This window comes from Kwoniella dendrophila, chromosome 7, assembly GCF_036810415.1.
Source record: "Kwoniella dendrophila CBS 6074 chromosome 7, complete sequence".
Classification (NCBI taxonomy): Eukaryota; Fungi; Basidiomycota; class Tremellomycetes; order Tremellales; family Cryptococcaceae; genus Kwoniella; species Kwoniella dendrophila.
Genome location: NC_089482.1, coordinates 1,158,426 through 1,172,778, shown reverse-complemented (window position 1 = coordinate 1,172,778; position 14,353 = coordinate 1,158,426). Strand labels below are relative to the sequence as shown.

Genomic DNA, 14,353 nt, shown 5'->3' with positions numbered 1-14,353 from the left:
AGTCACTTTATTAAGAACAAGCTATAAGATGAAAGCTCAGACTGGAGCCAAAATCTATTTTGCTTGCTATATACCTTCTTGAGATTTCTCTTGTTCCAATTTTTCCCAAACTTCTTTTTTCTTTATTGTACGTAATTTGGCTGTTTCATGATTTCTTGCTTCACGATCTTTTCTCTATTGTTATTAATAAATCAAGAAATATCATTCATGTGTCAGTTTGGATTTTTTTCTTTTTACATCTTTCATTATCTTGATAATCTTAGGGAAAACAGAACTTTTATCGTTAAACCCTTAAGAATTTTGATGAATCCTTGATATGTAGTCCTTACTGAATAACATATAGAAGGAATGAAGACGACCAATCCAGATTTCCTCTATGTTTGCCTTTCCCATTTGCAATATGTAACAGAAACAAATCACACAACTTTTTAAAGCTACCTGATGATAACTCGAACTCACCTCTTTCCTTAAACACATTGATAAAGCTTTCTTTTGCGTATTACAAACACCAGTTAATCTAGCTACCATACCTTGAGCATGACATTCTTCTAAAGCTTGAATAAGTTCGGCACAAGCTGTTTTGAAATTATGTCAATTCGATATTATAGTGAGCATCGTATGTAGCAAAGAGTATAGGGCGAATAAAATTGGAATTATAAGATGATGAAATAGAAATTGAAGATGTTGATTGTTAAACAGGTTATATTAGCGAATTATAAAAAATGATAATCTCTAAAATATAATAGATATGTTGAAACTCACCAAGTTGTCTATCTGGGTTCCCTAAAGGAGCGTGCATCCTGGCTTTCTATAGATGTTAGTATTAAGAGGATTAAGTGTAATGTGATAGATTCTAGATGAGATGAACTGATCAACGTCGATGAGGTTGATAATAACAACTTCATAGGTGGCCAAAATGTAGAAAAATGTTAGTAGTGGTACTAGTATTACGGCAGAATGATTCGATTACCTCCGAAAGAATAAGTTAACTTAGAAACTTTGAAATCTTAGCCGAACAGTCTGGGATCATTCAATTTCTCTGTTTTTTTCCCTCTTTTACAATACTCATCGTACATCAGTCCTATAGAGCGATTCTTACTATCACTTGTCTCCATCAATAGATTTTAATTACATATAAAATGTCAGCTATAAGATCCACAGTATTTCGCCAAGCTTCCGTATTACGCTCCCTGAAGCAAATACATCAACCTATAGCATCTTCTTCTAGAAGTATCATCACCACACCTTCACTTTATATTCGATCTCCACAAGTTATCTTACGAAACAATGCTACTTTCTCCTCGAGGCGATGGAACTCTTCGACGGCAGCACCACCGAATGAAAATCCTCAAATAGAAGCCCCAGATGCAAATTCTGAGAATGGTAGACAGAAGATAGGACAAATCGAACCAAGATTGTATGTTGAATCAAACTATCTTGTTACCCAGGTAAAACCATGATCAATTCCACTGAAAATCGTATTATACTTATCTAGGCAAATGACGTTTACATGTACAGCGAATGATTGTGGACATAGATCGACACACGAATTTTCCAAGAGATCTTATACGAAAGGTTTAGTTTTGGTACAGTGTCCTGAGTGTAAATCTAGGTGAGTGAATACGTCACTTAAATGTTTAAAATTATATTATCTTTACATCTCATTCCCCCCCTATCGAGTTTATCATATCCTCGATGGGTTTCAATCTACGAGGGGCAAAAAGGCTTTGACTGAATCGATTTTGTCGTTCTTTAAAGACATCTAATAGCAGATCATATAGGATGGTTCAAGGTAAGCCTTTCTTTTGCGTCAAAAACTGTACAAATCCAACTATAGTACTGATGATGGTTGTTTTCTACTAAAACAGGAAAGTTTGGAAGGCGGTAAATTGAAGACTGTTGAAGATCTATTACGTGCAAAAGGTGAAAAGATTAGAAAAGGCAGAATAAATATGGATGGTGATATAGAATACGAAGGTGATGATTAATCGCCCAGAATCGGAACGATTCTTCTTGCGTGTATGGATAATTGTAAGCAATATTGTATTCATAAGATGCATCATCATTCCTCATTCTTAAAATCCTGTTCACAAAGGCGCGCATGACGCATGGAAGTGATCCAACCATTACATCAATCTCATGGAAATAGGTCATTAAAAACTATTATAATTACCTTTATAGCCTTAACAACCAAAATTCTGATATCTGATCTACCTAATAACATACTCTCCAAATACCCCTAGTGACTGTTTACGCCTTTCCTTCCATTTTATCACTACAATTACCGAAATTATCCATTCAAGAATGATCAATAAGTATACCTAAATTCCTGTCTCTCCTTATCAGTCTTATCTTCATATTTACCTCCATCAACCATAGTAGTCATTCCGCCAAGTTCACCTGTTTTTTCTTCATCATTCGCGGATGTGGATGTTGCAAGGGTGTCTTCATGATGATGACGATGATTTGGGCTGGGAGAAGAAGCTAATAAATCATCTCTTTTCTTATTATCTTTAATATAGATATATCTGAGTACTAAAGAAGCACAAGAAGCGAATATCATAGCTACTATAACTGCTATCCAGGTGGATCGATATTTGATTGGTTTTTCTTGAGCAAAAACAAGACTGACAAAGAAGAGAATCTCATATTCAGTAAGAAAGTCAAGTCAATGTAGAGTGTATCGGTTACTAAAATGAAGAATCAAGCATATGATGGAGTATAAGACTTACTATGAAGACACAATATTACCAGTTACATAGCCAACAAAAATGGCTGAGGTGGTAAATCCCTGTACACAACAAGAAATAACTGTTCAAATGTATACAGTATGTGAGAATGAAACAGCTTACCTTCTTGGTAGCACCGGCAGTGTTAGCAGTTGCAAGAGAGAGAAGAAGCTACATAACATCCCGGATCAGTGTCTTCCTTATTGTATTCAAACGATTTCCAGGACTCACAACATAAGGAGCACCAAACGCAGCAACCAGGTAGTAACCTATCAGAGGGCCTACACGGGGATGCCATGGTGCTTGCCAACTATATGAGAAATCAGTTTTGAACAGGAGGCTAATCCGTAAAGACGTCTACGTGTCGAATCACTTACACGGTAAGTGCGCCAACAATAACAGGAATAGTACTGATTGGTAAGAGCTAAATGACAATAACAAAACCGATAATCTGTCTCAGCATATATACAGTAGTCTCGGATGGAATAGGTTTGACCATATAATGAAAACTCACAATAGTTCTTATATTTTTATATTTATCAGCGAAATAAGCAAAAATATAAATAGTAATTACAGTCATTGCACCACCTGGAATCATTAAAGCAGTTGATCTAATCGAATTATATCCAAATGAATTTATAATTTTTGCTCCAAAAACTGTAACAGAACCATTACATATATAAATACTTGCACCCATTAAATAATAAATCCAAGTTTTTATATCCAAAATAGCTTCTTTCAATTGTGAAATTTTAATTTTTTGTTCAGATTTTCCATAAGGATTTTCATCAAATCTTGTCTTCAAAATGAATTTATCTTTTTCATTGAAATATTTAAAACCGAATTTATTTAAATTTAATGGTGAATCAGGTAATAAAAAAAATAAAATAAAAGACCAAAATATCGTAAATGATCCACCAAAATAATACATTGATTTCCATGGATGTGAACCACCTGTTTTACCCCATCCTATATTTACAATTGCAGTAAACATACTAAATATCTATGTGATATGGTGATTAAGATTATTGGTCCTCAGCTCGATATTCATATACCAAAAAAAAACAAAAAAAAAATGGATTGTTCTTTGAAGCGGACAACCGTATGTTGGTAATGGATTATATGAAAAACCACTTACACCAGTTGAAGAATAATAAATACCAATTCTTTTAGCTTGTTCTTGTGGTTTCCACCATAAAGCAGTTATAGCTACAAAAGCAGGACTAACAGCACTCTCTGCTAAACCTAAAAAAACTCTTTGTATTACAAAACCATGATATGAATTTATTGTGACAGTTAAAATACAAATTATGCCCCAAATCAAAACGAATAAAGATGCAGTTTTGGCTAATGGAAATCTCGTAAATATTAATCCCATTGGTAGTACCTAAAAATATGATCGAGAGTTTCCTCGTAGTCAGCTTTCATCGATAGCTTGTAGACTGTAAATGCTTAGTCCAATCATAAGGACGACAGAATATATGATGTATAAAACACTCACAGCAACTATATAACCATAATAAAAAGCTGCAGCAGCAGTACTATATCTAGTAAGATAGACTACACCATTTTTTGTAGTTGTCAAATGCTGCATAGAGTATATGCAACCAAATATTCAGATCAGAACTATCCTCAATAAACATTTTTTTTTTGTAATGGCGATTCACTTCACTTGAAATGACTTACCAAATCATCCAGCATTCCATATAAAATAGCAGTTGATAGAGTGTTTTTATCATAATATTGTAAACCATATGTAATTAACATAATAGGTAATAATAATAAATCAAGTTTTCTCACTAATTTCTTTTCAGCTTTTTCATATTCGATAGGATCAATCCCATCGTAATTGGACATTTGAACTCTTTCATCTTCAATTGAAGATACTTGCGAATTAACCATTGTGATTAAGTATTGCAAGAGTCTAAGATGAATTGTGAGTTGTTCGACTCAAATTTATTGTACTATGAGGGGTTAATGGAAAAAATTAAAGAAAGTAAGATTTTCTTACAAGTTGTAGATCACCATGCTTATGAGAATCTACAGTGAGGTTTGAAGAGTACTCAGTATACTGCTTTTACCTAAAGCTCTAGCTCTAGTCTCACTCCGATTGAAAGTTTCTTAATTCTACAATTCTATTAGGCTTATCATTTGATGAAAACGCCGGATCTAAGAACGAAGCTCCGAAACTCCGCTCACCATATAGCTCAGAAGGTCTGCCTGATATCTTCGATTTCTGATTATTAGCCACACGGAAACCCTCAAATAGGGGTGACGACACGTGTTCAGATCCGGAAACATACGGATGTTGAAGGAGGTCTATTAAACGATCACTTCTATATTGAATCGTTTCTCACAACAATATTTATCAGATTTCTGTCACGGTCCGGCCCCTGCTGATATAACTGTGAGAGAGCTATGAAATCAGAAACATACAAATGCTTGGTCCTGCATATATCGGTATGTATATACATGCATCGTCATTGGTTTATGATAGATTTTTCACTGTGTCTACCTTAATTCCCCTTAGCTCCACCTCTATTTCCACCCCTGCCACCTCCCCCACCTCTTCCTCTAAATCCACCTCGTCCTTTCCCTCTACCACCTCCGTTCTGTTGCCCTTGTCCATGGCCTTGACCTTGTCCTTGATTTGCAATTGGAGCTTGTTGACCTTGAGCGTGAGGTAAAGGTATAGGTAAAGCTACATTAGCTTGCTTAGTTGGACTTTTGACAATTTGTGGCTGTTGCTGTTGTTGATGTGGTGCAACACCATGGCCAGGTCTATGAGCGATATGTTTAGCTCCTAAAGCATTAGCTAATTTTTCACCGTGACTTTGAGCATGTTGTTGCCCATTTTGATTAGGTAAATTAGTTTGGGGCTTAACACCTTTAGCAGCATTACCGTAACTTGTTTGTCCATTGACTTGTTGTCCTTGCGGTCTATTAGGATTCTTCATTATTGTAGGTTGTTGTTGTTGCTTGTGACTATTATTGAAGGTTTGTCTACCTGGTGCAGAAGGTTGATAATTGTGCATTTGTAATACAGGTCTTGGTCCTAATTGAGGTTTAAAAGGAGCATTTTGACCAACAGCTGATTGATTATTCTCTTCAGAACCAAATCCTACACCGAATTGAGGTCTTGTCAAATTCAGACATGATGTGAATGGTACAACTGAACCTCTATATTCAGAACATCTTCCTTGTAGAGTCTCACCACCCATGAATGGAACATCCCAAACAACATCGATATCTCTAGTGCCTAAACCAACAACAACGCCTTTCATAGCTAGAGGTACACCTCCTGCAGCAGCATCTTGAACCATAATGACTCTATCACCGACAGCAAAAGTTTGACCTTGAAGTCGGTAAATAGCGTGAGCAGGTTTTAATACGGCTTGTCTTGGGATACCTTTGACTACAGCTCGTTTGATGAAATTTGGTGATTTTTGACTTCGATATTGGTCGGCAAGTTTCTCTATCATTGCGACTGATTCCTTCTCAAGTTGTTCAGCGAAAAGAGAAACAGTATCAGGATCAACCAAATCTCGTTCTTTCAACCATTTCTTCATATCTTTGATTACTCGATCGGGATCTTCGGCAGTTGGACAAAGTTCAGTGGAAGTGACTAAATCACCACCTCGAGTATCTAAATTAGCGAAAGGCTCTGGGAAAGCTTCTTTGTATTCTTTCAAGATTGAAGCAGTCTTTTCAGAGTACTCCCAACCTCTCTCATTCTTTCTTGAGAATCCTAAAACTTTCAAACCTTTTGATTCAAATTTGAGTGCCAAACCAATGTTAGTCTTCGATCCATCTTCAAGTAAAACCAATAAAGTTGAACATATTCTAGATAAACCCAAAGGTGCAATACCTAATCTTCTTGATAATACAGGTGAAGGATAGTATTGTCCAGCAGGTCGATGAGCAACCAGTTTGGAGAAATTGAGATTCTCTTGTTTTTCGGACGGGAAGAATGCTAGACTGACGTCAAGTGTTGTTTCGGTGGTGCCGATCACTTGAGCAGCTGTACCATAAGCAGCACCACCCATGAAGATAACCTTTTCACCATCAGGGAATTCTTCTGACATTGGTGGAGCAGGTTGTTCGATGTATCGTTCATCCTCAAAAGAAACTTGGTTGACTGCCAATTGGTATGCTTGAGCGATTTCTTTCTCTGGTGCTTCGTAATCTTTGACAAGTGCTCCGGTGTGGAGTCTCTTCATTCCTTTCAATGGTCTTACATAAAGAACTACATCAACGTTTCCAGTGATAATACCAAATCTCTTTGAGTTATGGTGTTCGATATGATCGGCAGTCTTCTTCCAGGCGATAGCTTGAAATGGGTTGTGAGGTGTACTGACCACCTTGGCGGTCTTGCCCATCTTCTGGAGTTCATATTTGAACATATCATCAGAGACAGCTACTACCATACCTTCATGTAAATATGGCCACGAGTGGAAAGTTCGTTGACCAATCAATTTCTTGGCTATATCGCCTGTGTTTGGTCTATCATTCTTAGGTGTGACAGTAATGACCATTGATTGGTTTCTTGAGTCCGATTGGAAGACATTGACACCGTGGTAACCGAGTGTACCTTGATGAGCTAAAGTTTGAAGAGAAGGGAAACCGGCTAAAGCCTTAGCACCAAGATGAACTCCATCGAGAAGACCAAGAATGAGGTCGATGCCACCACCTAAAGTAGGAAGATGGAAAGGAGCAGATCGGCATAAGCATTTAGGAAGATCAGGGAAATAGCCAGGCGCAGAAGATGGATAAGAGCTTTCTTGGTCGGCATCGTACACAAATTGGGTGGCAACATAATTCTTGTTACGAGCTTTTTCCTCCGAAGTCAATCGTACGTCACGAGCTGGAACGACGAGAAACGATCAGCGTTAGAATACTGATTTGAGTTGATCGAGTGTAGACTTACCAGCCATAGCCCTAAGCAAACGCGCTTCATCAATGAAAGGAATCTTGATAACGGCTTCCCAATCTTGCTTCTTCCCATTCATATCAAGAGCGAAATCACGGGGATAGAAGTCGATGATAGGTGAGGTCTCTTCGTACATCAAATCCTACACTGTGGCGTCAACTTTTGGTCACAGTAAATCTACAGTCGAAATGGACTTACTCTATAAGCAGGTGGAACGTGCTCTTTTGATTCTTCAGGTAAAACACCCATCAATTGTTGGAAAGGTGTAAAAGGTTTACCAATATTGAAATCGAACTTGAAATCAGGAATGCCAACGAGATCTGAGGATAGTGTCAGCTACGTTGACGTGATTTGGCTCGTCGACTGACTTACCAGTAATTCTAGGTGCATAATGATAATTGTAAAACCAGCCCCAACTTGATACACCTTTATAGTAGTAATTCAAGATCCATTGGAGACCTTCGATATATCGATATACGATACCGTGCATTTCTTCAGGCTTATTGAAGTCGATTTCGAGCTTCTCTTTGTAGTATCTCTTCTTCCAATCATCTAAATTCTCCTTCAATTTTTCTTCATAAGCTTCTTCGAAATCTTCAGCTACGTTATCGACCACCTTGGCTTTGTTATATTTGGCTAGAATCCGTTGAATAGCTATAGCACCTTCCGACTCTTCATCCTCTTCTTCCGATTCCCATTCTTCCCCGTCAGCTCCTTCATCTTCAGCTACAGCTGATGCGCCGTCTTGCGATACGCCATCGAGATCGAAAGTCATCACAGCGAGGTTCTGACCGTAATCATCTACTTCATCCCAAGTTGTGATGAGATGCAACTCATCCCCTAGTTCTTGTACAAATCGTTGATCTCTGGCTGAAAAGTTGTTGATCAACACACATCGATCGGCAGCGGTGGGTTTGGATTGATGTTTGGTGACAAATTCCTTGACTTGATTGAGAATCTTTTGCTGGTCCTTGGTGATGACTAACAAATATCTTTTCAGAAGGATTCATGCACGACAGAAGAAAACAAGAGCTTACCCATTTTCCCCTTTTTTCGAGCTTTCTCCATAGCTTCAATTTCCTTCGATTGTTTGCCCTTGTACCAATTCTGGTCTGCGTATTCCTCTTCGAAATTGTCTCTCTCGAATTGCGCCAGCTTATCAAGCATAAGCTGAAGTCGATCTAAAGCGATCGTTCCATGTTCGTTGAGATATCCACCTAACGTAGCGAAACGAAATCAGTTGACTTGCCGGACGGTGTTGTCTAAGAACGACTCACCAGCTACAGGCAATATCTCTTTGTAGATCCCCCAGATTCTCTCTAAAGCTCCTTCGTTGATATGTAAATCGGGTAAATGAGGCAAGAAATCGTTTCCAACGAAAACTGCCATTAAAATGAAATCGTCTATAATTCGTTCAAGATCGTATCTGAATGGTATTTGTGTAGCGAGCGAACTAAATTCTAAATCTAGATATTCACGTAATAACGATAAGTGTAAAAGGTAAAAGTTGGTATTTGCGAGACTAAGTTGGATCAGCAAGTCAGCTTAACTCTATTGGGCGTTGCACCGACTAGACAGCTGACATACCCTGTAGTCTTCTTTGATTTTCTTCCAAAAGTAACTTCTTCTCTCAACAAACAGAAATGGGGATCATGGGATAATAAACCCAACATGATTAAATCTGCATCTAAACCATATAAACAATGTCTTGTATTTGGATTATAATCAGTTTGAGCTTTTGTTAATCTAATAAATTCTTGAATTTTGTGTTCACCTTCACCTGGAACATCATGTCCACTTAAAATAACTTTAACATTTCTCCATTCGGCATCCTCTGAAATTCTTTTACTAACATAATATTTGAGGTGATTTGATAATCTTGCCATAAAAGGTGTACCTGGTGTAATACAATTTGAATCAAATGCTTTTTCTTCAGGTAATTTTTCTCCCTTTTTTTCAGCTTCTCGTCTTTTTTCAACTGCATCTTTGGCAGTTCTAAATCTTCTTGATCTTTGTTGATTCATTTTAGCTCTTGGTGCAACACCATCAATAGCCATGAAAAATACTTTTTGTGGTTTAATTTTTGTAAATAGATGATCAATATAAGCGAATATCGCTAAGATCATTTGTTCTTCTGTTATCCGGAAATGAGGATCATTTTCAGATGAAGGTGGATGAGAACAATTGTGAATGATACCGTTCTGAGTATCATATAGTCAGCTGGAAATTCCAAAAGTACAGTCTCCTAATAGCTCACCATATCCAAGCTGTAAGAAACAGATATCCAAATCAGCTTGATACTTTGGTATTCATCCAGCTATACTTACTATAAATTGTCAAATGTCGGAATCGAGTTTGGTGTGATAAGTTGAGAAGTGAGAGGATATCTCTCAGAGATCCATCGGAAAAACTATAGGTAGTGATAGCAATTAGCGATCTATAATTCCAGTGACCATTGAACCGTCAAGAACATATTTTACGAACCTTTGGAATACCTATAGATATATAAAATTTGTTCGATTAGCTCTCAAAGGTTTTTCTGATAATCTTGCCACCGATGAAACTGAGAAACTTACCCATGATGAACAATTACGATTTAATGCTTTCTTGATAAAAATATAAAGAGAGTTAAGAATGTATGTAGTATTACTTATTAATGCTTTATTGCTTAAGTAAATTAATCGATCGAGTAAAAGTGAAAATTACAAACGTTCAAAATTGAAAGATCGATATGATGATTATAGGAGATATACAATAATCGAAAGGAGAAAAGAAAGAATAGGGGTATCCTTGATTTCCGAACGAGAATCGAAACGCTTCCAGATTAAGAGACGAAGAGAGAGTTTAGGGAGGCCAAGCGTAAATGCTTCTTGAAGAAGAAGAAGAACAAAAAGTAGCATTAAAACAATGAACAAGGTATATATATATATAAGAACGCGAACAATGATGGTGGTGAATGAGTCGGTATCCGGATCGGCACTTTAATGATTGATACCGCTTATCGAGTTTAGGCGTGTGACTTTTTAATCGGAACTCGGAATAGCTAGGCACGCCTGATAATTGATAACCTCATGTTGCGCTTCACGTTCGAGGACAAGCTATAAGAAGTTGCAAAAGGAAAAATGTCTTCATGTTGAGATGATCAATGATTAAACGGTTTAGACATTGCGCATATAGTGTACCCAGATATATTAAGTAGAGAAACAGTGAAAGGGACAAAATGTCAAAATCACCAGAAGAGTAAGCACTATTTGGTTATATATTTGGCATTTTAAACTAACAAATTGTGTACAGTAGATCTCCGGATACAAGGATGAGTCCCTCTGTATCACCTTCGCGATCGAGGAGACCTGATCCAGAGGAAGAAGCACCTGCTAAGTAAGTGGTATCGCCATCTATCTGTTCTATATACTATCGACCCTAGCTGACTTGTATTATATTGGACCTTTTAGACGTATGAGAACAGATAGAAAAGTAGAAGATAAAGCAAGAAGTAAAAGGTTATTTGGAAATATATTAGGTACATTACAAAAGTTTCAGAAGGAAGATAAATCATCAAGAACGAGTGAAGCGGTGAGTTGGTTACCTCAAAAAAATACATCAGATAAACATTGTTCTAGCATTGACAGAATCAACATATATAATTTAACAACTTGCTGATTGATTCTGATTATTGTTTTAGGCAAAAAGAAGAGAAGAAACTTCAGAGAGGATAGCAGCAAAATTAAGATCAGAAACGACATTACATAATGATATAATAGAATCTGAAAAAGAAATCAAATCATTAAGAATGAATACTGAAAGTGCTGAATATGTATTAAAACATAAACAAGTTGCTGTGAGTATATTTCCTCTTTCAACTTTCTTTCTGTTCAAAAAGATGTTATGCTTTGATTAGTAATTTCGGTCACTTTATATATTCACCAAGTACAAGTTGAAACTGACGTATTAATCAAACTTGATATAGCTTAAAGCACGTCATGAGTTCTTAAAACCAACTTCGAAATACCTATATACATCTTTACCACCTATTGAACCATTAATATTTGAAACTAATTTATTAAATCCTTCACCTATACCATTAACTAAAGGTCCAAGTAGAGAACCGCCTCATGGAAAAGAATTAGCACCATTGTATTATGTAAGTGGCTTATTCTCTATTTTGAATAGTTTATTATTATCAAAGGCATTTATGGAACTGCCTATTCAGCATGGAACAAGATTTTTTAGTTTATTTTTCATTTGACAAACTGTATTACAAGTCAAAGGCCAAAAAATCAAAAGCTGACATAATATTTCATATCACTTAGCTACCTAAAATCTTATTACCTTCACAAAAATCAGCAATACAATCACGTCAAGCAAATATATCAGAAATCATAACTGAAGAAATCGAAGCTTTAGATAAAGAAAGGGAAAAAGTAAACAGTACTTCGATAAAGAATAAAGAAAGGATAGAAGAATTGACTGAAAAATTAAAAGAGTTAAGGAAACAAGTTAAATCAACAACGAAATCAAATGATCAAGATAACGAAGAGAACAGTAGTAATCATAAAGATGTTAGAGGATCAAGAAGAGGAAGAGATAGAGATTCAAGTAGAGATGATTTCGGTAGAATACCAAGAGATCAAATGGATTTAGATACTGATAAAGATAAAGAAGAAAAAGGTGTACTTATCAAAGGTGACGAAGGTGATATGGAAGTTGAATATTAATTGGACTACTTATTGTCTAATACCATCTTACGACAAATTGAAGTTTCCAATTTATGGGAATGTGATAAATGATATTCCCCAATATACATGATGTGTTTAGATAGATCGAGAGGGAAATAAGCAGAAGGGATGGTACATTAATCGTCTAGACGGAAGATCAATCATAACATACAACATGAATATAGACAGTACAGCAAGTCATCAAAAAGAAATCTCTCACGAAGCTAAATAAACAGATAAAAATCGAGTCCAGATTATGATTTTTTTTCAATCAAAAGCCAAACCCGCGAATTTCAGAGCGGTTATTCTGTATAATGCATTTTTGGTATATGTAATATAATATAAAATATATCATGTATGCAGGGTATATATACTATAATGATTGTGATATGCTATCCTCTGATCCTCTTATACGCCACACTTGGACATGCGTATAAAGATATCTTCAATAAGTTAGGCTTTTTCTATCGTTCCTTCCTATTTCTACGATAACAATCGCACCAAAGCAACCTCTTCTGGAAAGTTTTAAGATCTACTATGTATATCAATTTATATCTTATTATTCATCACCGTTCACCTAATCTAATAAATCTCATCAAAAGGTCTTGTATCTTTAAAGCAACTTTCCCAAACTTCATTTACAGCTTTTTCAGCCATTTCAGGTGATTTACATGATGGATTTGCTATTACTGATAAGATCGCACGACGTTTGACGCACGCCTGAGTGGAAGAAAAGGATAAAAGTCAATATAAGATGCCATATATATTTAGCACATCTTCAGTATTTGATTGAAATCTTTCAAATCATTGGCATTGGATCTTATAAAATTGAGGTTGGAGAAGGAACAGGGAGATGAAAATATCCAATCATAACTCACCTGATGTTGTTTATTAAAACTATAAAAACCTCTTTTAACTTCTCTTGTCCATCTACAATCACCTGATAAATTTGCTGCTCTTATCTATTTGTCATACGTGAATATGATGTTATTATTAGTATTTCTAACTTCAATGCGATAATATACCATATATATATATATATATATAGTTAATTGTAAATGATTTTCCCCATAGAGGAAAAGATTAAAAAAGATAGATCGTAAAATAACAAAAAAAAACGAAAAAAACTTACTTCAGAACAAGCATGATGTCTTAAATTTAACCAATCAACTTTAAATTTACATTCATCAAAAGCATGTAATAATTCATGTGATAAAGTATCTTCTAAATGTTTTTTATTAAAAAAACGATTTTGACATAATAAAATACCATGATCTTTTGAAAATCCACCTGAACGTGATTCAGGACATGGATGACATTGAATTGATGAAGAATTAAATTCACATCCTGATTTACGTAGATGATCTAATAAAAAAACTATCATTGGGCCTGTATAAATAAATAAACAGGTGAAGATTAGAGAGACAAAGAGAAGTTTAGTCAGTTTATTATTTATATATATGATATCCCCTTCAATCCTTATTTTGAAAACTACGTTGTGAATCTTTTCTTATAGTTTGTATCAAGGACACCTCCAACTCACTCCTTTCCATTAAATTCTTTTTCCAACTTTCACATTTATCCCAATCTTTTTCTAATTTATTTTGTTCTTTTTCTTCTTCACTTAATCCTAATCCTGTAAAATTCGATAATGATAATCTCCATTTTTCAAATCCTTTTATCGTTGGTGGTGATATCTGTTCTTGATTAGAAATTTTTTCATTTTTTATTATGTTTTGTTCTTCTGATCTTTCTGTTGGATCTATTATTGATGTTTCTGATAATGTTGATTTTGACATTTTGAAACAAAGGGTTCAAATAGAAGTATGAGAGATAAAGGATATCTAGCTTAGGTTTCGATATATGGAATATGTATTCGTTTTATCAACTTTGATTTACTACTTATTGTGAAATGGCAGATCTGCTTCGATCATGTAGCCGAACAATGTAAAATTGCTTTATATTTAATGATTAGAGAT

General features: G+C 35.6%; 6 protein-coding genes across 6 annotated transcripts; 2 read left to right on the top strand and 4 right to left on the bottom strand.

Annotated features, from left to right (window-relative positions):
* Positions 1–66: 66 nt before the first annotated feature.
* On the bottom strand, positions 67–799 carry L201_005646 (uncharacterized protein; the record flags this gene model as incomplete). The annotated part of the gene is made up of 3 exons (XM_066221375.1): positions 67–174; positions 460–575; positions 763–799. The coding sequence occupies 3 exons, from the start codon at positions 797–799 to the stop codon at positions 67–69; spliced, it is 261 nt and encodes an 86-aa protein (XP_066077472.1).
* A 340-nt stretch (positions 800–1,139) lies between these two features.
* L201_005645 (uncharacterized protein) lies at positions 1,140–1,988 on the top strand (the record flags this gene model as incomplete). Its single annotated transcript, XM_066221374.1, has 4 exons — positions 1,140–1,417; positions 1,496–1,612; positions 1,759–1,792; positions 1,869–1,988. 4 exons carry the CDS (start codon positions 1,140–1,142, stop codon positions 1,986–1,988), a joined length of 549 nt encoding a protein of 182 aa, XP_066077471.1.
* A 320-nt stretch (positions 1,989–2,308) lies between these two features.
* On the bottom strand, positions 2,309–4,586 carry L201_005644 (uncharacterized protein; the record flags this gene model as incomplete). Its single annotated transcript, XM_066221373.1, has 9 exons — positions 2,309–2,627; positions 2,733–2,791; positions 2,853–2,900; positions 2,961–3,039; positions 3,107–3,153; positions 3,244–3,732; positions 3,868–4,116; positions 4,231–4,317; positions 4,416–4,586. The coding sequence occupies 9 exons, from the start codon at positions 4,584–4,586 to the stop codon at positions 2,309–2,311; spliced, it is 1,548 nt and encodes a 515-aa protein (XP_066077470.1).
* A 659-nt stretch (positions 4,587–5,245) lies between these two features.
* L201_005643 (uncharacterized protein) lies at positions 5,246–10,239 on the bottom strand (the record flags this gene model as incomplete). The annotated part of the gene is made up of 11 exons (XM_066221372.1): positions 5,246–7,593; positions 7,657–7,801; positions 7,858–7,979; positions 8,032–8,640; positions 8,697–8,876; positions 8,937–9,181; positions 9,247–9,860; positions 9,917–9,926; positions 9,987–10,069; positions 10,144–10,154; positions 10,236–10,239. The coding sequence occupies 11 exons, from the start codon at positions 10,237–10,239 to the stop codon at positions 5,246–5,248; spliced, it is 4,371 nt and encodes a 1,456-aa protein (XP_066077469.1).
* Positions 10,240–10,972: 733 nt separating this feature from the next.
* On the top strand, positions 10,973–12,374 carry L201_005642 (uncharacterized protein; the record flags this gene model as incomplete). Its single annotated transcript, XM_066221371.1, has 5 exons — positions 10,973–11,037; positions 11,112–11,232; positions 11,342–11,497; positions 11,627–11,800; positions 11,970–12,374. The coding sequence occupies 5 exons, from the start codon at positions 10,973–10,975 to the stop codon at positions 12,372–12,374; spliced, it is 921 nt and encodes a 306-aa protein (XP_066077468.1).
* A 582-nt stretch (positions 12,375–12,956) lies between these two features.
* L201_005641 (mitochondrial inner membrane protease ATP23) lies at positions 12,957–14,173 on the bottom strand (the record flags this gene model as incomplete). Its single annotated transcript, XM_066221370.1, has 4 exons — positions 12,957–13,094; positions 13,253–13,336; positions 13,507–13,763; positions 13,918–14,173. The coding sequence occupies 4 exons, from the start codon at positions 14,171–14,173 to the stop codon at positions 12,957–12,959; spliced, it is 735 nt and encodes a 244-aa protein (XP_066077467.1).
* Between the last annotated feature and the right edge of the window lie 180 nt (positions 14,174–14,353).